General features: G+C 44.4%; 1 protein-coding gene across 1 annotated transcript in view; it reads right to left on the bottom strand.

Moving 5' to 3' along the window:
* The window catches only part of Gsap (gamma-secretase activating protein), a 97,568-nt gene that overhangs the window by 61,771 nt on the left and 12,669 nt on the right, over positions 1–23,128 (bottom strand). Inside the window, exons 4-8 of the mRNA XM_059257241.1 lie at positions 17,193–17,262; positions 16,855–16,908; positions 8,316–8,404; positions 3,422–3,488; positions 2,285–2,334 (exon numbers count right to left, since the gene is read on the bottom strand). Of these exons, the coding sequence (XP_059113224.1) occupies positions 2,285–2,334; positions 3,422–3,488; positions 8,316–8,404; positions 16,855–16,908; positions 17,193–17,262 (330 nt within the window). The remainder of the gene's footprint in view (positions 1–2,284; positions 2,335–3,421; positions 3,489–8,315; positions 8,405–16,854; positions 16,909–17,192; positions 17,263–23,128) is intronic.

Raw genomic sequence — 23,128 nt, forward strand, 5'->3', positions numbered from 1 at the left:
CTCTGGCCTACACACACACACACACACACACACACACACACACACACACGAGCATATACACACATACATACAAGAACATACAAACACACATACACATGCCAGCATGAATACACAAACACACCAACATACAAGCACACATCAGCATATACACGGATGTACACACACAAAACACACACCTACATACATGTGCACTCATAAACTGGGCATGGTAGTCCACATCTATAATACCAGCACTCAGGACACTGAAGCAGGAGGATCACAAGTTCCAGGCCAGACTGAGAGACAAAACAAGAACCGAACTAAAAAAAAGAAAAAAAAAAAACAACAGAGTTTACTTTCTAAGGGCAGGGATATGGCTCAGTGGCTTAGCATGTGGCAGAGCATGTGCTTAGCATGTGAAATTCCAGGCCCAAGTCATTCTCCTCAAAATGCCTACCAAGCAAACACCAAACCGTAAAACATGAACCCTCGACCCTGAGCTGGACCTGGAGAGGAGCCTCCGGTGGTGCAGCTTCAGGCCTGAACCCTCTCCAACCAGAAAGGAACTTGTCGGTGCTGCCGGAACTCAGGTGAGCACAGCGCAGGGCCCACACGGCGCTGTCTGGCTCTCCTGGGTCCACACCACTGGGCCGTGGGAAGTGATGCCAAGGACCCCAGGGCACCTGTCTGTGCCCTCTAACTCCACCTGTCTCTACATGTATGAACTCTGGGTCGGGGGAACAGGCTTGGGAATCTTTTCAGCCAAAGCCGTGGGACAAGATGAGCATCGGATTCTGGCCTGCCCACGTCCCTCTGGGGTGACCTCACTTAGGGAGCGGCGGTGGCACTGTGTCATGTTTGGTGAAGAGTGGAATTACACACCGTATAGGAGCTGCCACCAAAGCCGCCCCGAGTGTGGGCAGAAGCGGATGGACAGACTCTGGCTGGGCCATCCTGGTCCCCGTGCTGTCGGGCAGCGGGAGGAGGCGCTGTCTTGCTCTCCCCACAGCACCATTGGCTCTACATCTTCCCACTCGTTCTTAATCGCTGCTCACTCCCATCTAATGTGTGCTTAACGCCCTCCATGTTCTCATAGCTGCGTCCAGATCTGCCCATACACACATATACACACACACATACACACGCACATATACATATACACTCTCAAACATACCAGAAATCACCATAAAAAAGTGTAAAAAATTGAAGGTTATCTCATAGACTAAACATTGAATAAACCATTTTAATATCTATGTATATTCAGAGCTCATAAAAATTCTCAAGTAAAGGTAACCAAGTAGAAAAACAGATAAGGATATAATCAATAAGTTTTCCTAATGGCAAATTTAAATAGTAAACAGAGAAGATGCCCAAATTCAATAAACAGTAAAAGAAATACAGACTGAGCTGGCAGTAGGATTTCACACCCATGACATCGGGAAATGCTGAAGGTAAATTTACCTGATACTCTTGCACTTCCCTAAACTCGGTTTTGGGGAGGTGGCTAGCAGACCCTCCTGAAACTTGTTAAATGCATATCCCACCAACCCAGTCATCCATATCTGAGGATTAAGGCCAAAGAAGTGAAGGTATCAACGTGTAAAGGTGTAAACACAGGTACAACATGTACAGGTCCAAACACAGCAGACTGGCTAAAACATCACAGACACCCTGCCAAGGACTACCATGCACTTCCTCAGAAAATAAACTGAAGCTACTCTAGCTGGCTTAGAGACATCTAGAGATAATTACACACATGAGTTAATAATAAACCAAGCCAGAGTTTATCACAAGTGGAGGTAAATGTGGAATAAACATAAGCTAATAAACATGGAGAAGAATATGGACATATGCCGGACCAAGGGAGGGAGGTAGAGTACAGAAGTCATGGTCCTATCTGCGATACGTGTGCATATGTAAACATTAGAGACAGACCAGTAGTTATTTCTCTACTTGCTAATCTAAGTAAAATAGCAAACACAAAGGCAGACATTAAATTACATATTATGATTTTATTTGATACAAACAATTGATTTCCCCTGTGTGTGTGTGTCTAACCTTGGACAGGTTGGCATAAGCAAGCAAGACTGTGGAGAGACTCAGGGCCCACTGGGTGTGAGGTAGAGAGGAGGGTCCCTAACCCCTCCACACATCTTTGTTCTGCTTCACATGTTCTAACAGAAAGGCTGTCATTCAAAAGACATCAAAGAAATGTTTCGTGTCAATGAGTTCATCTGTCTTTAGAAGCCAAAGACATAGCCCCTCCTAGAGGAGAGTTCTGAAGGAAAAGGATTTCAATCTTTACCACTCTGTTTCCATCTTCTCTTGTGATCTGGATATGAAACCGATCAATATCTTTAAAAAATAAACCAAAAGAACGATATTTTACCATTCAGGAAAAACCATCAGTGCTGTTCCTCTAACAGCTACACAGGGATCCCGCGACACTTCCAAGCCCACCGCTCTCCCCTGCTGACAGTGTGTTCCCAGACCCACATTTACTTCTCTCCTTAGTGTTATAACCCATGAAGCATATAGCCCTCTGCTGCCTTGCTTCCCTCCACAAGTGTTTGCCACTCTTGTATCATCAGTCTTAGATACAACTAACAAGAGCCTCAGTAGTGGGGTTCACCTCGAATTTCCATATATATATATATATATATATATATATATATATATATAAATATAGGTAGAAATGTAGATAGATAGATAGATAGATAGATAGATAGATAGAGATATGAGGTATTTTTAGGGACAACATCACATGAACAAAATCTGTAACACTTTAAGTCAATTTGTAGTAACAGTAACAATTTAGGTTTAGTCACACTTATATTCTGCTGGTTCTAACTACAAAACAAAATGTGGTACCAAAAATTGAGCCAAAACAAAGAAACTAAACATAAATATAACGCAACCTGTCCTTCTAAACGCAAGCCAACTCATAGTTTCACCTCACAACATGAAAGCCTGCTTGTTGGTAAGTACCAGTGGGTTTTGTCTGCACTCCTTCCCAAATCTGAAAACATCTTGAGAGGCCATAACCTCTTGCATCACTTCTGCTTGAATTTGGTCATGGAACTGTGTGCCCGGAATTCTTCTAGCAACCAAGCCTTTCCTTCCTTCTCTCCACCCCAGCCCCTTAGCCTTGATCATAGTCACCCACTCTGACAGGCAGGCATCTTAAAGGTAACAAACAGTGTAACTGTTCTACAAGTCAACAGACTGGACATGTATGTGTACACAGGCTATTCCTTTCCCATGACAAGGAAACTGAGCAGAGGTTCAGAAAAGCTCTCACAGGAATTCTAGGTCTCAAATGGACATCAGAGGTAAGCAGACCCTTGGCAATGGTAACGATATCCAGCCGATTCAACAGACTTCCCCTTTCCCTAGGAGACTGTGTCACGCACCCCTGTACGTTACCTAAAGATACACTTACATTTCTCTTCTGAAATCAGTAACAGGTGGTTCTGTAGAAGATGACTTTCAACATGTGGGTAGAGGAACTGTAGAAAGGGAATCGTAAAAAACATAAGCAACTAGTTTGCTTGTACTGGTACTTTGGTAGTTGTTTGATTATAGTTACTGCTACATGCTATGCAAGGAACTGAGAACCGCAGAATATTTTAGGGGAATCACATGTAGACATGTCAAAGGTCAAGCAAGTAGAGGAAGGAACCCCTGAGGATCTCAGTTTTCTAGGGGGAGGTTGACACCAAGTACAACTTTATCACCATTCTTCTGAGCATAGACAAAGGGGGAGTACCTCCAGCGATGATGCTTCCTGTTTGAAATATCTGATTCCAAGCCAGTCAGAAGCGATGCAAATGACATTTATACAATATGTTTTATTTCACACAGACAAAGTGGGGTCAGTATATTTATTGTGAAACTAAGCCTAGTATATGATTGAGAACCACATAAACACAGTCCCTGCTTGCAATCTCCAGACTCCCACATCTGAGACACAAAGAACAAAGTCACCAGGGACTTTCCAAGAAAGAACAGGGAGTCATGATGTGGCAAGCGGCTAAAGATGTACAAGGCTAGAAGTCAGGCTAGCTGTCACTGGGAGCAGCAGTACACTGCCAGCATGCTCTCCACTGTGTATCTGCCCACGGCATGAGGCTGACCCTATCAGCTGTGATAATGAAGGAAAACTGGCATGAGATGGTGCCAATGCTCAATCTTTTCATCGTCAAAAGAGTGGCAGACAAGAAGTCAGCCTTTTCATATTAAAGCAGCTTACTAGGAGTTATACCAGTGCATTTTGTTCCCTGGCACCCAAAAAACTTAAAACATTATAAAAGGACATAACTGTTTATGGCTCAGTTTCATTGACACTGGATTTTCTATTATTGTTGCCTTTACTTTCCATGATAGACCAGAAGTAGAACAGATCCATTTCTTCAAGTAATCACTGTTGAATCTCCCTCTAGAACTGCAGAGCAAACCACTAGCTGTACGACATTCTTCTCAGCAACAACCCTAAAATTACACAATAGACAGCAATATAGAATTTGGCTACAAAAGTAATACAGAGTTATTATTAATGACTTCTAGAGCATGTACAGATAAGATGCCCTGCACAATGGAGCTGTGGAAAGGTCTGAGGTGAACAGCACCACACATGTGACCGTAGAGCTCAGGGCTTCAAGACAAGGAGCTGTCTCTTAAGAAGATGGTGTGTCCAGGAAGAATGTGTCAGCCTCCTTAAGAGTTAATCCAGGTGGATAGGTCCATGACCTGGCCGAGGGTGCCCCTCAGAAAGGAAGGACCAGCCCTAGAAAAGCAGGCTCACTTTAAGCCATGCTAAAGAGATGGGTGGAATAATCATCCCTTTAACGAGAGAAGGTGCTTTACTTTCCTAAACACCTGCCCCCAGCACGGTCTCTTACAGAGCCACAGTCATGTTTTCCTTTTCTTCTATGTCTTCTCCTGGCATGCTTACCCTAACAGGTTGGGCTCTCTAATAATCCGAACATCACTCCCCATCATGTGACTGCTGCTACCGTGCTGATCTCCATGACGGCTCAACTGAAGTAGTGCAGCTGTTTTCCCCCTCTCTCCTCTATTCTCCTCTGGACAGCCACTAAGAGCTATAGTTTACCTGCCCTGGTATGTTTTTCTTCTAAACTCTAATAAAATTATTCTTGAACTTTAAAAAAAAATAGGGAGAGGAGGAGGAGGCTTCATAATGTTTGCAGGAGCAGCATGCCTGCGTAGGATGGTGAGGGATGCAAGAGCCAGGACTGCTGATCTGTGAGCCTGTCTGGTCTTCACATGCTACCATGAGAAGTGATTTTATAAGACCCGTGGTGGTTATCTTCTGACACTATGAGGCGGCCCTAGAGCAAGGCCTGAAAATTAAAATACAGCCTTCAAATACAGCTACAGAAGCGTTTAGGACAGCTCTCTGGCATTCTAAATCAATCCACAGTAAAAGTCTATGCAGTCGCTGTGCAGTTAGGGAACCAGCTTCACAAATGCAGTGAGACTGAGAATCTGTTGTTGGATGGAGTGTAGGTGTGTGGAAAGGTGTGTCTCTTGGTGTACCTCAGGCAGGAGGGAACTCTCAAAGGGTGACATGTGAGGACTTTCTACTGTAGTTCCTCTGACATTGGTGACCAAGACTGTCAGTGTAAATAAGAAAATTTATGACTGTAGATGGCTGATTAAAAAAAGGAGACAGAACACAGTACAGACTGTGGAGGGGTGCATCTTTGCCAGGGAGAGGGACAGAGCAGAAGGTAAATGTGCCATGGGTGGAGGCTTGAGGTTCTCACCTCTAGAGGTGAGGGTATTAGGAACAGGGGTAGGACAAGGAGCTGGCATGGGCCCATGGAATGGGCATGGGGTTTATTTCATTTGGGTGGAGACATTTGTCTTTGGCCAACAAATATAGCTATGTATTATGTACTTTTAATTAATTCTAGCTGAGACAAAATTCATATAACAGAAATTTCACCATTTTAACCACTTCTCATGATTTCCAAGTAGCTTTTAATCTATTTGCAACATTGTATAACCATATACTTATAAAAGCTCTTGTGGGACATGATGGTGTACGCTTTTAACCCAGCATTCTTGAGGCAGAGGCATGGCTCTCAGTTCAAGGCCAGCTTGTCTACACAGCCCGCTGCAGGCCAGCCCATGCAGCACAATGAAAGACAACAACGCACTCTCTTCTGCCCCAGCTCCCTTCATCTGTCCTCGTCCTTTCATTTTGTCACGATCATTCACCCTGCCTGGGTGCGAATGTTGGGAATCCAAAACCAAGCCGGGAAAGGGAAATGTGCCCTGCCTCACGGCCATCAGCGTAGTCAGCTGTCCGCGCACTGCAGCAGTGCAGAAAAGTCGGTTCCCAGAGAAAGAAACAGCTGCCAGGCTGGGGCCTGTCTGCAAGCAACAGGAGGGGTAGGCAAACACAGGGTCAGAAGAACCCATAGGAGGGGAGGGGGGAGGGGACAGGAGGGAAGGGAAGGGGGAGGGGAGAAGGGAGGGGAGGGCAGGGGGGCCAAACCCTCCCCTGACACAGGGAAGAGGCAGCCCATTGGCTGTAGGTTGGTGTTGTGGAATATTATTTTAAGATGTGCTACATTTGTTTATGCTGGGGAACATTTGTTTAAGGACACAAAGATGTGTTGTGTTCTTTTTTTTTTTTAATTTATTTCATGTGCATTGTGTGAAGGTGTCAGGTTCCTGGAACTGGAGTTACAGACAGTCATGTGCTGCCATGTGGGTGCTGGGAATTGAACCCCAGCCCTCTGGAAGACCATTCAGTGCTCTTAACCACTGAGCCATCTCTCTAGCCCTGTGTTGCATTCTTTTATGTTGCATTTGTTTAACTTTGTGAAGCTGTGTGATTTTGCCTGTCTAAAACACCTGATTGGTCTAATAAAGAGCTGAACGGCCAATAGCAAGGCAGGAGAAAGGATAGGTGGGGCTTGCAGGCAGAGAATAAAATGAAGGAGAAATCTAGAAGAAGATCAAGAAATGAGAGAGGAAGGAGGAAGACTTCAGAGTCCAGCTACCCAGCTACACAGCCAGACACGGAGAAAGAAGTAAAGAAAGCTATACAGAAGTAGAAAAAGGAAAAAGCCCAGAGGCAAAAGATAGCCGGATAATTTAAGTTAAGAAAAGCTTGGAAGAAACAAGCCAAGCTAAAGCCGGGCATTCATGAGAAAGAATAAGCCTCCATGTGTATTTATTTGGGATCTGAGTGGAGGGTCCCCAGAGAATAAAGAGTAATAAAACAATTGCAGCGTGGGGCTGAAGCAGATACTACAGGAGAGATTAAAAGACAGCAGAGCTTGAAGTTAGGCACAGGAAATGATGCTCTAGCACGTTTGTGTGTAATCAACCCTCGCTTTGGTAACCACCAAGGACCCTGGGTACTGAATACTAATGTTGATCACAGGTCAAATAGGTTAGGTCCCTACAAACCTCTGTTCACACTCTTGTAAACAGATGAATGTATTCTCTTGTCTGTGTGTTTCTGTTGAAATACACCTCATGTCACACATCTTATTATTCATTAACTTTGAGCTTATGGCCCGCAGATCAATAAGATACCCGAATAAAGCTTATTTAGTTAACGCACACGTTACTGTAAGACACATCACAACCTTTGTATTCTTAGAAACACTAGACAAGACTTCAACAAAACACTGGGGTGTCATTTCAGTCATATCACAAGAAAAGCACAAAAGTTGAAAACCCACGGCACTAGGTAGTGAACGCCTCTTGTCTACAATGTAAGCATGGAAACAAGCCAGAGCATCACCTCAGCTGGGGATGTACATCAAGTGACTCACCCGCTCAGCAAATGCCTGGCCAAGTGCCGTAAGTGGTAATTTTGAATTGCAAATAAGCCTTCATAAGCACAAGAATGCACACATATGGATGGAATCTTCAAATAAAAAATGACTTGTCCACCCACATTATCCACAAACTGCTTCTGTAGCAGTCCATGCTGTTGCTAAAGTCAGGAATTTACTATCATTAATCAGATAATTAGTCTGTCAACCAGGTGAATATGTGAAATAAACAATTCTAAAGCTTACCACAGAGTTATTTTAATATATGATGTTTTATCATGTAAAAACCTTGCCTTACAGGTATAGCAGAGCTGAGGCAACCAGGTCTGAGTTCTTGTCTCCATGTTTACAAGGGAAGCATTGAGGCTTGCAGCCTTCCTTCACATCTGGAACTGTGCTTGGAGGGTCAAATGAGCTAACGTGTGTGAAAGCACTCTGTAAACAAGCACCTTCCTCCGTAGAGGTCACACCTTCTGATTAATGAGACAAGTGATAGGTGGCAGGCTTGCTTACCTGTACCCAAATACAGCTCTCCACTGCTTTCAGAACCTTCACATTGTTGACAGGATGAATCTCAACCAGCAAAGTTAAGCACTTTGACCCTACAGAGAAAGGGAGGACTTCGGTCACAACAACAGGGATAGCACACATTCTCTTTTCTCAAGCAACCATGAAAAAGAATGCCTGGTGTCTCAACTTACACCAACTGTGGGTTAACAGAACAATTCTACCATCATCATAATGTCTCTTGGGGTGACATTAAACCAATTCTAGTCCCCAGTTCCTTTCTTTGGGGCTATGTGTGGCCCAGGGGCTCTAAAGGAGCAATCAACCCACCTTCCACATCCTTCCACACCTGAGACAAGCTGCTTTCCAGCCGGTCACAGAACGCCCATGTTAAAAGGGAAGGCTTTGAGAGCCCTAGGAACAGCAGCGGCACCGGGAAGGGAAGCCCCGCATTTACAACACAAATGGTTTCTATGGATGCTATCACTGCGCACCCCTGACTACAGGAACGTGCCTGACACGCTGACCTCCAACAGGTTCCCCTCCTCCTAGACAGCATCATTTGCAAATAGGTGCAGCTGGGTTTTGAAAGTGTGTGTTTCCTATTATATCAGCTATTTCTTAATTTTCCTAAGGTTTATTATGACATTTCTCAAACTCAAAACTGGGGTCAGTGGTAGGGCAACTGACAGGACGCGGGAGGCCTTAGTTTTCATTACCAAAAAGGGGGGGGGAGATAAAGAACCCACAATGGAGCAGAAGTCAACGTGCCCACAGTGAAGCTATTTTTAGCACAGTTCCATAGACTCTCTGGCTTCTAAGTCTAAATCAACACAGAAAGCCCCTACTCATTGTCTGCCCAATTCTGCAGCACAGTGGCAGCCAGTGTTAATATAAAGATATTCTGATGCGCATGTATCATGGCTGACAGTGCCTATCAGTAGCACATAATCTCAATTCCCCAAGAGCAATGGAGCAGCACAGTCAACAGCTGGCTTGGTCCTGGTGTCCTTTCTGAGCAAATGTCATAAAAGCAATTAGGAGTCAGTCTGTGGCCAGGGGCTGGACGGGGTTTACCACAGATGTCCAAATTTAGGTCAGAGGTCCCCCTCCCAAGAGTTAAGTTCTTATGACTCTAATACAGTTAGGTTCTCTCTCAATTACTGTATTGGGAATATTAATGCACAATTTGGGGATCACACAGCAGTCTGGAATCAACCAGTTTTCATTTCTTAAGAGTCAACCGGGCACATGAGCCAGTTTCCGGGATATGACCTAACAAATTATGAGTCCTGGGTATTTTTATAAAAATGTCTTAACGATCCCCAGAGGGGAAACTCCTGAACCCAGCGGCACTCAAAATGGGAACTTCCTGGTTCTGGTGACTGTGAGGCCAGCTGCAGTCCTGGAGCTAACAGGCAGAGTGGCTTGCAAGGTCCTGGCCTATGGGCTCAGCCCAAAGGAGGAGCAAGCTGAGAATTCACTCACACCTGTGACCAAGGGTGGAAACTCAGGGCACAAGGGCCCCTCACCCTCCACCCCCACCGCCAGAGGCAAGGCCGGAGAGCCAGTCACCTCACCAACAATGTGGTTCTTGCAGGTCAGAGAGCACAGCTACTTTACTGCAACCCTGCAGGACCAGGCAAGGCTGCACCGTCTGCTGCCTACGCCAGACTCCCTGAAGCTCTGGAAGCCTTGCAGAGACGGTCTGACTGGACTTCTGGTAATAAAGCCGAGATGGCGAAGCTGACAGTCTACAGGGAGGGCATCCTGTAACCCTGGGGCCACGTCTGACTTCCTCATCTGTAGGTGGATGGTTGTGCTTTTCTTTGCTTTTCTGAGAGGTCTCAAGCAGAGCAGGCTGATGATCTTCAATTCAGCATTGCTGAGGATGGCCTCAAATTCCTAATCCCTCTGCTGGTACCTCGGGAATGCTGGGATTACAGGAGTTTGCTTTGTTTCACTTGGCATGCTTTCGATTCTGCCCTGGAACTGCTGCCTCACCTTCTAGGATGCTGGGCTACCTACCCAGTGTTGTGAGATTGGTTTTGTTTGGGGGTGGGGGGTCTGTGGGAGATTTTCTTTCTTTTAACATCATTTTATTTAGTGTCTTTAATTTTTCTGTTTTGGATTCCCAGCCCCCCACCGCCCCCCCCTTTTTTTTTTTGGTTTTTTTTTTTGGTTTTTCGAGACAGGGTTTCTCTGTGTAGGTTTGGTAACTGTCCTGGATCTCACTCTGTAGAACAGGCTGGCCTCACAGAGATCCACCAGAGTGCTGGGATTAAAGGCGTGCGCCACCGCAGGCCAGCTTTTTTCCCTCCTTTGAGGCAGTTTCCGGCATCACCTTGCCCGGAGCTCAGTAGGTTTATTGTTACCTACTAACGCTTTCTCACACAGCTTATTACAGAACAGTTGGGTATTCATTTCTATCAATGGCAGATTGATAAAAAGTATTATTAGAAACTAAGAAAATGCCTTGAGGGATCTGAGGAGATGGTTCAGTGTGCAAAGTGCTTGCTATGAAAACCTGAGGAACTGAGTTCAGATTCCAAACATCGCACAAAATAGTCAGACATGGCAGTGTCCACCACTCCAGGAGTAAGTCCAGAGTGAGACAAGCAGATCCATCTGGCTCACAGGCCAGCCAGCCTGGCCAGTCAGTGAGCTCTGGGTTCAGTGAGCGGTCCTGTCTCAAATAGAGTAAGACAGGGAGCAACAGTAGAAGGCACCTGATACTAAATGCTGTCTTCCACACACACTCACACCTATCCTTCTGAACACACCAATCACTTGAAAAGGCAAGACAGCAGGAGAGCTATTATGTTGAATCACAAGTATAAAACTAAAGAAATGTTTGATGAGTACTCAAAGTTTCTGACAAAACAAAACAGCCAGTGACAGGACAGGACAGCAGTTGACAGAGGCTGTACTCCTGCTGGCTGGGATGCAAACAAAGGTGAGTGCTCTAGTTCATTCTGTTGCTGTGACAAATACTGTGACCAAAAGTGACCTGAGGGAGGAAAGGTTTGGGGGTTGGATTTTTGTTTGTTTGTTGGATTTGGGGGTGGGGGTGTTTTTGCTTTGTTTTGTTTTGTTTTGGCTTACACACCTAGGTCACAGTCCATCATTGAGGGAAGTTGGGGCAGGAAGCAGGAACTTAAGCAAGAACTTGAAACAGAAACCACCGAGAATCTGCTTGCTGGCTTGCTCACAGGCTCCCGCCAGCTAGCTTCCTTACACAGCCCAGAACCACTGCCCAGGGAGTGGTGCTGCCCACAGTGGGCTGGGCCTTCCCCATCAGTGAACATTCCAAAGAATTCCCCTCAGACACATCCACAGGCCAATCTGACTCAGACAGTTCCTCACCTGAGACTGTTTCCTCAGTGACACAAGCCGTGTCACTGGCAGTGAGGTACTCCGGAAATCTGCATGATGTCTAAAACATGGCTCCAGGAGTAAGAGAGATGTGAGCGTCAAAGACAGTCAAGAAGAAAAGCAGAACAAAAACAGGAGGGGAAAGCAATTTTCCCTACTAATATCTATGTTAAATATGTACAACCAAATTACTACATTAGATAATACAAATGGACAGGCAATTACCTCTTATAAAATTCACATATTCTAACTGCATGAAAAAGCCACAGTTTGGGGAAACTCTCTAAGGAAAAATGAGGAATCTCATTAGACTTGGCTTTTACAGCATGAATTTATATATGTACAAATAAAATAACCAACTGTCATTTGAAGTTTCTTTATCTTCCTCCACTAACCCCCCACCCCATTCAGCACAGGCCAGGCATTCAACTAGGACAACCACCATAATGGTGGAAGTCAACCACCACGGACAGGAGTGTCTCTCAGGGACATGCCATGTGCTTCACAGTGGCGCTCTTGAGCCAAACCACAGCTCTGTGGGATACTTATCTGTCCCTGATGGTATGGAGGCTCTGGGAAGTTCAATGATGGTGGGGTCCAATACAAGTGGCCACCCCAGTTGCTGCCCAAGGGGATCTATTGTGTCTGGTAGTAAATGTAGCCACAAGAGAAGATGTAGAGTTCAGCCTGGGCCTCTTCCTATGGAAGGTCATTTTCTAAACAAACATTAGCTATACTATAGCCAAGGAGAGAGGCTGATGATAAAAGTTGACTGTAAAGTGGGTGGATCAGAGAATCTTTTACTTGAAATATGTTACAGTTTGTTTCTTTTGCAATGGGAAACAAATCTCATTTTAAACAATAGAATGTTAAGTAACACTTTGCAAAAGACTACATTTTTTTTAATAAAATGACTTATAAGGTAGGCATTCATGAGCAGACAAAAGAAATCTTTCCAATATATCTGTTCAAAGGATAAAACATGACATATTCTATAGTACTTTCTGGTTACATCGTTTCTGAAATCTCTTTCTTAGAGTGAAGGGTGTTTTAAGACAGGGTTTCATATAGCCCCCAGGCTAGCCTTGAAGACATTCTGTAGCTGAGGATGGCTCTGAACTCTGGATCCTCCTACATCTACCCCTTAAGGTCTGGGACAGCAAGGGGTGTTCCACCAAGCCCAGCCTGATTCTAAAATCTTAACTGAACAGAAAGAAACCTTCCAAGGTGATGACTGGTGATTCTCAAAAGTATTTCTCCAAATCTGGCTTCCTCTCACCTCAAATTCTGACTCATATTCAAATCCCTACCTTACATCTCACATCTCAAACTGATAATGCACAAAACCAAACACTTCCTCCTACTCCTTTTCACACACACACACACACACACACACACACACACACACACACACACACACACTTGTTCTGGGAGGGAAAAAAGCTGAGTTATTCTCGACTTGTTCTTTTTCTCATGTGCCAATCAAATCCAGAAGCTAATCTTGACAAATCTGTTTTCTAAACATGTCCAGATGCAGCCCTTAGCCTACATGATTCCCTTTTGCTCCTAGAGAAGGTCAGGTCATTCCAACGGTCTCTGCTATGAAGACAGCCACCTCGCACCTCACCCACTTTTTTTCTCTGACTTCCATTTCCTCCACCTCATCTCACGGTCCTGTCGCTCTCTGAAAACAGTGACTCTACAAAAGCTAGACTAGTCTTGCTCTGTCAGAAATGTAATGCCCATTCTCCTCTTTCAGGTGCCTGTCCAACCATGCCCCAGTAGTATTTCCATGACAAATAAACTAAAAACACCAGATTCTCCACCTCAGATGCTGCTTCCAGTGAAATTCAAACTAAGGCCAGAAGTGACCTCAGGGGACAGGTCCCCTCTAGCCCTGAGAAGTTTGCCCGAGGGAGTGGGGACTGGGGACTGTATGCCAAAGGCCATAAACGCAGTAGACATGAAACATTAGCACATTAGTGGCCACCTGGAATCTTAACCTTCTTGAGGGCACCTCAGAATCATCCCTTTTCAGACTGGAAATGGGGGATAATTTCCCTTCAGCTCCCTGATACCCACTGGTCACGGGCTGCCCTATTGTGCATACATCCACACTCCCAGGCTGTAATATAGACAACAGAGTCTTCCAATGATCCTGAGCCAAAAGCAAGAAGTTGGTAAAGAAGCAGAGAGGGAATGTTCTAGAATTATACCTGGACAAATCTCATTCTCACCTCAGTGATAGGGATGAAAGGTGAGTTAGTATACAAAGCTACTTTGTAAGTGGCGTGATAACTAATAATATTCAGGCTAATGTTTTTAAAGACGCAAGCAAGCAATCTTACCACAGGCGCCCAATCCAAGGGTAAGCAAGCATATCTGAATAGGATGCAATTCTACACCAAGTAAAACTTTGAGTTTTCTCTGGGAGTGCATTTTAGAACACATCAAGGGCTGACTATTGCTAGGCATGACACTGAGGCAGAAATGATGAATATCAAGTAAAAACTACAGTTGCTCTGAGTTTCCTGGCAGAATAGAACTTTTCTCTGACTCAAGGTCACAAGGAACAAGAAGAAGCAGACCACACAAATCCACAGTGTGAGGATTGGCCTCACCAGCTTGGAGCTGTAGCGGTAACCTTGCCTTCCCAGGACAACGGAGTACATCAGATCAGCCCTGTGTCCTGTTTTGTTCAAACCCTTGTTTAGGGGTCAGCATCCCAATGTTCTAGATCCCACCCTACATAATCCAGTCCAGTCCGGTCCCTTGAGGCAAGCATTGCATCAAATCCCAACAGCAGTAAAGAGTGTAAGGGAATGAGGAGGAGGCCGGCAGAGAGAGGGATGAGTGGTCATAGTTCTCTACATGTCATTGAAGGTGAAAGTCAGAGTAAGTAGGAATGAGATTTCAGAGAAGACATCTAGCCCACCAATGTCTCACAAAAGCTCTTCTCAGGCTCAGCTCCAGTTCCCCTCAGAGGCCCAGCACAGCCTTGTGAGCCTCATGTGGAAAGTATGTACAAAGGGTTTTTCCATCACATGCGACCACAGAATACATCCGATAGGAACTGTGCAAACAAAAGAAGGAACCAAGCGCCAAGTAAACAGCAGAGGGAAAGCACCTGGGGCAGGGCAGCACGGGCCCAAGTCAGGCCCTCTGGACCGGGCTTGAAAACTGGCAGTTCCCAGGCTGCTTCCAGCCCAGAGGTGGCTATTGCTGCTGGGGCAAAGTCTTAAAAACCAGTTGCGTCAACTTTTATAAATTAGATTTTTACATAAAAGTCCAGAGTTCTCAACAAATTGCAAAGCTGGTCCCAGTGGACTTAACTGCCCTTTACAGCAACAAAAATCTAAGAAGCGGCTCCTCCTGGATTCCCCAGGAGTCAAGACCCTGTACCCATCACCAGTCCTTACAGCTGTTGAACACCTCTATTAAACAACTGGAGTGTTTCTCTCTTTCTATGCTAAAACTGGAAACAACAAGGCCATTGAGACGGCTCAGCAGGAAAGGCACCTGCTGCCGAGCCTGACCACCTAAATTCAACCCCAGGACCCGTGTGGTGTGAGGAGAGAACCAACTACCGTAAGTTGTCCTCTGACCTCCACACACAAGCCCATGTACATACAGGCATACAAAATAAATAAACAAAATGTAATGGAAATATTTAACACTGGAAACAATAGAAACATCTCATTTTTCTTTTTTATGTGGGTATGTATCTGTACAAGCACACATGTTAATGTGTACATGTGAAGGCCAGAGGTCAAACTGTATGTTATTTCTCAGGCACCATCACTTGTTTTGTGAGACTGGGTCTCTCACTGGGCTGGGGATGGCCAAGCAGGTAAAGCTGGCTGGTCAGTGAGCCCCAGGGATGGCCTATCTCCACCTCCACAGCACTGAGATTACAGGAGAGCACCGTCATACCTGGCTGTTTACATGGATTTTAAAGATTGAACTCAGGTGTGGTTGATATATTGTTCACCCCAATAAACTTATCTGGGGTCAGAGAACAGAACAGCCACTAGATATAGAGGCCAGAAAATGGTGGCACTCACGCCTTTAATCCTCTCACTTGGGAGGCAGAGATCCATCCAGATCTCTGTGAGTTTAAAGCCACACTGGAAACAGCCAGGCATGGTCACTCACGCCTTTAATCCCAGGAAGTGATGGCAGGAGGCAGAAAGGTATATAAGGCATGAGGACCAGGAACTAGAGCTGGATAAGCTTTTAGGTTTTTTTAGCAGCATGGTTCAGCTGAGACTCATTCTGGATGAGGACTCAGAGGCATCCAGTCTGACGAAACAAGATCAGCTGAGGAATTGGCAAGGTGAGGTAGCTGTGACTTGTTCTGCTTCTCTGATCTTCCAGCGTTCACCCCAATAACTGGCACTGGTTTTGATTTTATTAGTAAGAACTTTTAAGATTCATGCTACACTCGGGTTCTCATGCTCACACAGCAAAGCTTCGTGGATTGAGCTATGCTCCAAGCCTGACACTTCATTTTCCTCCCACCAAATCTATTTATTTATATGGCCTCTGGCCACTGTGAACATTTGTAGTTGAAGCCTGGTGCTAGCTTGGAGGATCCATGAAGGTAGCCATCCAGCTCACCACTTTCCAGAAGTTCTGTCTGTGGTATTTTACAGGGGCCTGACCACACGCAGTCAACACTGTTGAGCTATGGGGCAGGAGGATGACACAGAATGCCTTTTGAAATTTAAAAAGCAAAAGGTTACACATGGCCAATAAACATGTGTACAAAGTAGGTTTGTGTAAATAAACAGATCTGTGTTTTATTTTGTATTTTGAACTATCCACAATGCTTTAGAGATTAATCAATATTTCACCAGACATTTTTTAAGTAGCACTGTAAGTTTCCCTACTTTTACATTAGCTTCTGGCCATAGAAGCCAAGTATAATCTTGGCATTTATTTAGTCTTCAGGTGCTAATTATTATCTCATTTTTTTTCTACAATTCCCATTATATTATTTTTCACACCTTCTTGCCTACTTGAGAAACAAAATTTAAAGTCTTGCTTGTACGTAAATGGCCACAGCCTTTCTATTCTAAGATAAAGGCACTTCTAAAAGGCTTGAAATTTGGCTTATCCAACAGATCTTTATCTATCAATACATATGAAAGAAGAATAATTCCATTACCTGGCTGAAGCTCATTCCTTACTCCTTCTTTAGTATACTGAATGAAACTTGCAGCTAATGGAAAAGAAAAAAATCAATTAGCAACTGATACACACGGCAGCTTGTTCAAGTTTAGCATTTTATACGTGGAATACATAAGATCTGTCACTATAACACTGTAGACAAATGCAAACCATTAATTACTATAGCTGTGTCCTACAGCTTCTCAATTTCAAACTTGATTTACCTAGAACATGTATTTTCTGGAAAGTTGTCATTATAATCAAATATTGCAAAATCTAAAATGATTCACCTTAAAAGATGCAGTTTTAATGTGCAGCAATGAGCTCTCAACTCACCAAGCAAGGTTCTCTCGCTGTTGACAGAGCAGCTGACAGCTTGCATGTCCTTCTCAAAGGTGTACAGATGCTATTAAAACAACCAAAAAAAGGATTATAGTAAATAACAACTGTATGGAGATAATTCCTACTAAACTTTATACCAAACATTGGTTAGCAAAGCATTTCCTAAAGAACCGTCAGTGAATAGTCTATGCTGATATGGTCTGGATTAATTTTCAGGAAAAATGTTTAACATTTTATGCCACATTTAGCACTGAAATTTAGCTATGAGACAACCAAACAGCATGGTTCAAAACACCAACTTTGAAACTAAGCTAGACCCACAGTCAAATCCTGACTGTTGTTTTTCAGCTCTGCGACTTTGGACACACTATTCAACTTATCTATCCATCATAATTAGCATAGGACTATAACATGTATCTTGTGTTATTATGAGCACTCAGAAATACTAGAGTGGTATGGCCAAAGCATCTCCTGGGGTTATGATGAGGATCAAGAGGGTCAACACTCACAAAGCACTTAGTACAACGTAGGCTGTCATAATGCCACTCAGAAGTCAGCCTTGTAAGATGAGGTGAGAAAGGCTTTAATCAGACTACACACTTGACCATGATACCATTGGTTGTGCCACAAGTGTATCTCAAATTTAAAGAAGTGGCTAAGAAATCTTCCATTACTTAATTTTTCCTTTTTTATGAATGTTTGAAATGTTCAAACTATCAGGAGAAGGCAGTCATGGTGTGCTCACCAGTAACCCCAACCATCCAGAGGCTGAGCAGAAGGGTGACAAGTTGGAGGCTGTCCTGGACTATGTAGTGGGACCCTGTCTTAACAACAATGGGAAAAAAATCAAAAGATTCCATTTCATCGATGCTAAGGAACATGGAAACAGTCATGTAGATGGAAGATGTTAAGGACTAAGGACTTAAGTGTGTCACCCCGTTACCACAGGAAGCAGCTACCAAAGGGGAGCTTTGAGTTGATATGAAGGCACTAAATTTGGGGCTAGAGAGATGGCTCAGCTGTATGAGCTACTCTTGCAGAGGATCCAAGTTCAGTTCCCAAGACCACCTATAACTGCATGTACATGTACATCCAACCCAGGGGCATCCAACACCTCTGTGGGCATTCCTGAGCTCATACACACACACACACACACACACACACACACACACATTTAGTAATAAACCCTTCTAAAGAAGGTACTAAGTTTCTGTAGAAGTTTTGCTTTTTTAACTTTTTGCTCTAGTGATTCTTATTTATAAGTAAGAAAAATCATAGATTATATACTACGTTTTTAGTATTTTATACTTTTAACTATGGAATCACACATGAATAATCTTGATGCTTAAAAGATGCAAATGTTGTCAAACATAACATCAAACCTTCTAACCCTCAGGCAACGTCAACTCCATTCCAAGAGGGAAGTTTGTAACTTGTGCAGTAGCCTTCCGATTGTCTAAAGTTATTTCCATATGGACTGTGCCTTACGTTTCTTAGTTTTCCAACATGAATGAAGTGTGTTATCCTATCAAACGCTTTTCTTCATGTAGAGCCTTCTGTGCCAGTATGCACTTACAGGTGTGTGTGTGTGTGTGTGTGTGTGTGTGTGTGTGTGTGTGCGCGCGCGCACGCGCGCGCATTATGCATATATAATGCAGGAACACGTGCCTTTGCTTGTGCTGTGAAGTAGGCCAGGGGTCAGGGTCAAGTGTCTCCTCTATCATGCTCCACCATTTTGACTAGACAGTCAGGCCTACGGGGCCCTAGACCCTGCCTGCCACACTCATAGCACTGGGACTGCAGATGCACGCCACCATGCTGTTTTTCACGTAGGTGCTGGGGATGTGAACTCTGTTTGTCCAGCAAGCACTTCACCCTCTGAGCCACGTTAGTCTTCTAACATAGCCCAACTTAATAGACTGCTAACACCTCAGCAGTTGCATTTATTCCCAAATAACTTATTGGTGGGCATTAATTTGATTTAGCTCCCACTTTTAGGTACTAAAATTATCCAATTAACATTATCCAATTAACATTTCATATATATTATTTCCCAGTACTGAGGCTCAAACCTAGGGGCTTGTGCAAGTTGGGCAAGTACTCTACTACTGAGATACATTCCTAAACCTCAAATACATCTTTGTGAGCCTACAGAAGAATTGCTGGGCCATAAGGAATACAAGTACAGAATTCTTCAATTGTAAACTGCTGTGGGATATTCTGTATGTTAAATGTGTTGCTCTAATTGGTTAATAAATAAAACACTGATTGGCCAGTAGCCAGGCAGGAAGTATAGGCAGGACAAGGAGAGAAAAGAATTGTGGGAAGTGGAAGGCTGAGTCAGAGAGCCGCTGCCATGGAAAGCGAGATGCAAGGTACCAGTAAGCCACGAGCCACGTGGCAACTTATAGACTAGTAGAAATGGGTTAATTTAAGATACAAGAATAGTTAATAAGAAGCCTGCCATGGCCATACAGTTTGTAAGCAACATAAGTCTCTGTGTTTACTCGGTTGGGTCTGAGTGGCTGCGGGACTGGCGGGTGAGAGAGATTTGTCCTGACCGTAGGCCAGGCAGGACTGGAGAAAACTCCAGCTACAGTAAACATCAAAAATACCCACCAAACTAGTTTACGCAAAAACACAATTACACAGTGGCTCGTGGAACTGGATAATGTAAGGCACGTCTGGGCTTTAGGGATGGTTTAATCCAGAAGTGGAAATACCCATTCTCTTAATTTTCTGGCTTTTATAAATGTTCAACCTCCACATGACAAAACTCCAAGTTCTGGTCCCCAAAGCCATGACAGTTCCAAGCTCACATATGAGCAGAAGCAGAGAAGAATAGTCTCAGATTCCCAGAGAAGTCCGTTAGATGCTTGTGTCCCACCAGCATGGGTCTTATTCCCTCCTGCAGGCACGAGTGTAGACCAGCAGGGCTGGAAGTGGAGAGAAGAGACAGAGGATAGGGAGGAGAGAGCTTGCCTACTTATGACTAAGCAATGTGCTCCTTCCTGTTTGGCCATGTAAGGAGAGTCGAGTCATTCATTTAACCCTGCAGACAGTAAGACCAGGATGAAAAAGACCCACTCCTCTCTATTCTTCCCACTCAGTAAAGCTAAAATCCCTGAACATTGTATACAAAATGAAACTAAGAAGCCTGGGAAGTTGAGTAAAGAAAACACAGGTTGGATACATGGTTCTGCCATGAGCACAAAGCTGTGGGTTTGCTTTATAGCATCAGGGGGGAGGGGATGCAGGCTCTCTGGGGACTCCACGTTCTGAGAAATGAGGCAGTGATGACTTTTTTGCATAATATATTCTAGACTTGAAGCTAGAGAAGAGACCATAACAGAAACGATGCCAGGAATAGACAGAAGCACACCCCCACCCCCTGAAGCAAAGAAACAAGAAATCCAGTAAGACAGAGACTGTTGGGTGCTGCCTAGCCTACTCTATCGAAATAGTCTGGGAAAAACACAACCTTGCTTGTCCCTTTATCCACAAGGCTGAGTGGGGAGACGAGGGTCCCACTCCATCCAGATGCCCCAAGCATGGTCCACTCCTGCTAGATGGAATCAGAAAAGAAATCAAGACTTTCATCATACCTGGTAGAAATCTACCTCCTTGCAGCACACAGAAAGCTATGGAGGAATGGTGGACATCCACCCAGACCAAGCACTGGGGACACCTGGCTCTTCAACAGTGGAGCACTGTCAGAAAGGGCTGAACGGGAAGCCAAGACTTGTCCTCTCACCTTTCCCAACATCTACCCATCAGCACCTGACTCCTCACCTAGTCAGAAGCTGCAAACCCTGGCCCCAGCAGGGCGTCATGAGAGGAAGCCAAGCAGAGGAGCAGGAGTCTTCACTCCGGCCACAGCAGGAGTGGGGTGCTGCCCTTTATTCCTCAACAAGTTCTGCATCAGAGGAGACGCTAAAACAGAAAACTAAAGAAGACCTAGAGTCTCTTGAGAGACGCTCAGACTATGAGCCATGCCAGGAAACCTTCGGCTGGAGTGAGAAAAAAGCACTGGGGTGGCAAATACTAGATGCTGCGGCAAAGATTTTAAAGCAGCTATGTTTTCAAAAAACAAAACCCTTCAATAAGAAGTTTAAAATGTGATTGAATAAAAACAATGGAAATCTTAACAAGGACATGTAAAAGAAAAATACATAGAAATTTTACTCCTGAAAATTACAATAACCAACTTTTAAAATCTCAAATGATAGCAACATACCAAAAAAAAAAAAATACAGGAACTTGAAGGGAGAAAAATACCTAATCTGAACCATATAAAGTAAATAAGCTGGGACCAAGGAGCTAAACCTCACAGACTCCTGACTATCACAAATATCTGATTAACTCATTTGATGTAATTAAAGTTCAAAAAAAGAGAAAAGTGGAACTTTAAGTGTTTGAAAACATGGTGGCTGATGAGTGAATCGCCCCAAATTGGGCAAAAGATTCAAGAAGCTGAATGAAAACCCAAACAATGGAGGGTGGGAGAGCTGGCCCCCAGGTCATCAGCACAGGAGAGCTCTCCCTGCCCCTCACCAGCTGCAGCTCTCCAGAGAAAGGCCACTGTACCTGGCCATGAAGTGTAGGTTTGGGAGAGCTGCCTCTGAGGGTGTGAGAGCAGAACTGGCCCCGCCCCTCGCTCGTCCTGCAAGGGGTGAAGAGCACACCCTGGTAGTGAGGACAAGGGAGAGCTGGCGGGCTGACCAACCCTACAGCTGCCCAGACCCAGACCCAGGGTTATGAGTTGGCCAACCCCAACATCCACACCATCTGTGATCTGCTGGAGCACGTGAAGGGACTGGTCCTGCAGACCCAAAGTCACAGGATCTCCAGGACACAGGGTAACAGCAAGATATCCAAGAGGAGTCCCAGCGAGGGCCCAGCATCAATAGTGTAGCAGAAACCAGAGGCCTCGAACCAGACCAATGAGTCTTTGCAGTGAACATATACAAGAAAAGACAAATGGACTGAAGGGTGTACTGTGTGGCTCACTGTGTCACACTGCAGCTTCCATGAGGAGATTTCCCCCTTTTCTCCTTTATTTTTTTCTTTTAAATTTTATTTTATTTTATTTGGGTGGGGGAAGGTTGCAAGGTCAGAGGGTGGATACAAAGGGACAGGAAATGAATGGGATTGAGATGTATGATGTGAAAGACTCAAAGAATAAATAAAAAGAAAGAAAACCCAAACAAATCCATAGAGACACAGTCAAATTTTCAGAAAATAAAGGGCAAAGGAGAAAAAAAACTTTTTCAAAAGTGATTGGGGAAAATGAAACCTTAAATACGGGAGGAAAATATTCTAAAAGACAGGTTTCCCACAAGAGGCCATGAAGGGAGGGCCGAAGGGAGACATTTTTTCAGGAACCTGTCAGCTTGAATTCTAGACTTGACAAAGTCATCCTTCAAATGAATAAAGGAAAGAAATGCTCAGGTAAAGAAAACTGAGTGTATGACCTGCACACCAACTCTAAATACTGTGAGTAAAGCAAATTCTTAAAAGACCAGGAAAGTGATTGTTTTAAAAAGGGAATCAGGAAATCAGGACACCAGGGAGGAAGATGAAACAACGGAAAGAGAAAAAATGCAGGCAGGCCGTAGTGGATTTCCTTACTTTATATTTCCTAAATCGTATTTGACAGCAAAGGCAAACGCATGCCATCAAATGTGGTCTTGAAAACTGCCAGAAAAGCTAAGGCCGCAGCTCAGTGTACAGCACTTGCCTACCACGAACAAGGTCCACAGGACAAAACAAACATGTAAGCACAAGTCTTTCTAAGGGGAGGGTGGCTGGAGAGCTGGCACAGCACTTGAGAGTGCTTACTGCTCTTGCAGAGGACACAGGTTCAGTTCCCAGCTCCTACATGGTAGTTCACAAGTCCAGTTCCAGGAGATCCAACGCCCTCTTCTGGC

The sequence above is a fragment of the Peromyscus eremicus genome, chromosome 3 (assembly GCF_949786415.1).
Source record: "Peromyscus eremicus chromosome 3, PerEre_H2_v1, whole genome shotgun sequence".
NCBI classification, from domain to species: Eukaryota; Metazoa; Chordata; class Mammalia; order Rodentia; family Cricetidae; genus Peromyscus; species Peromyscus eremicus.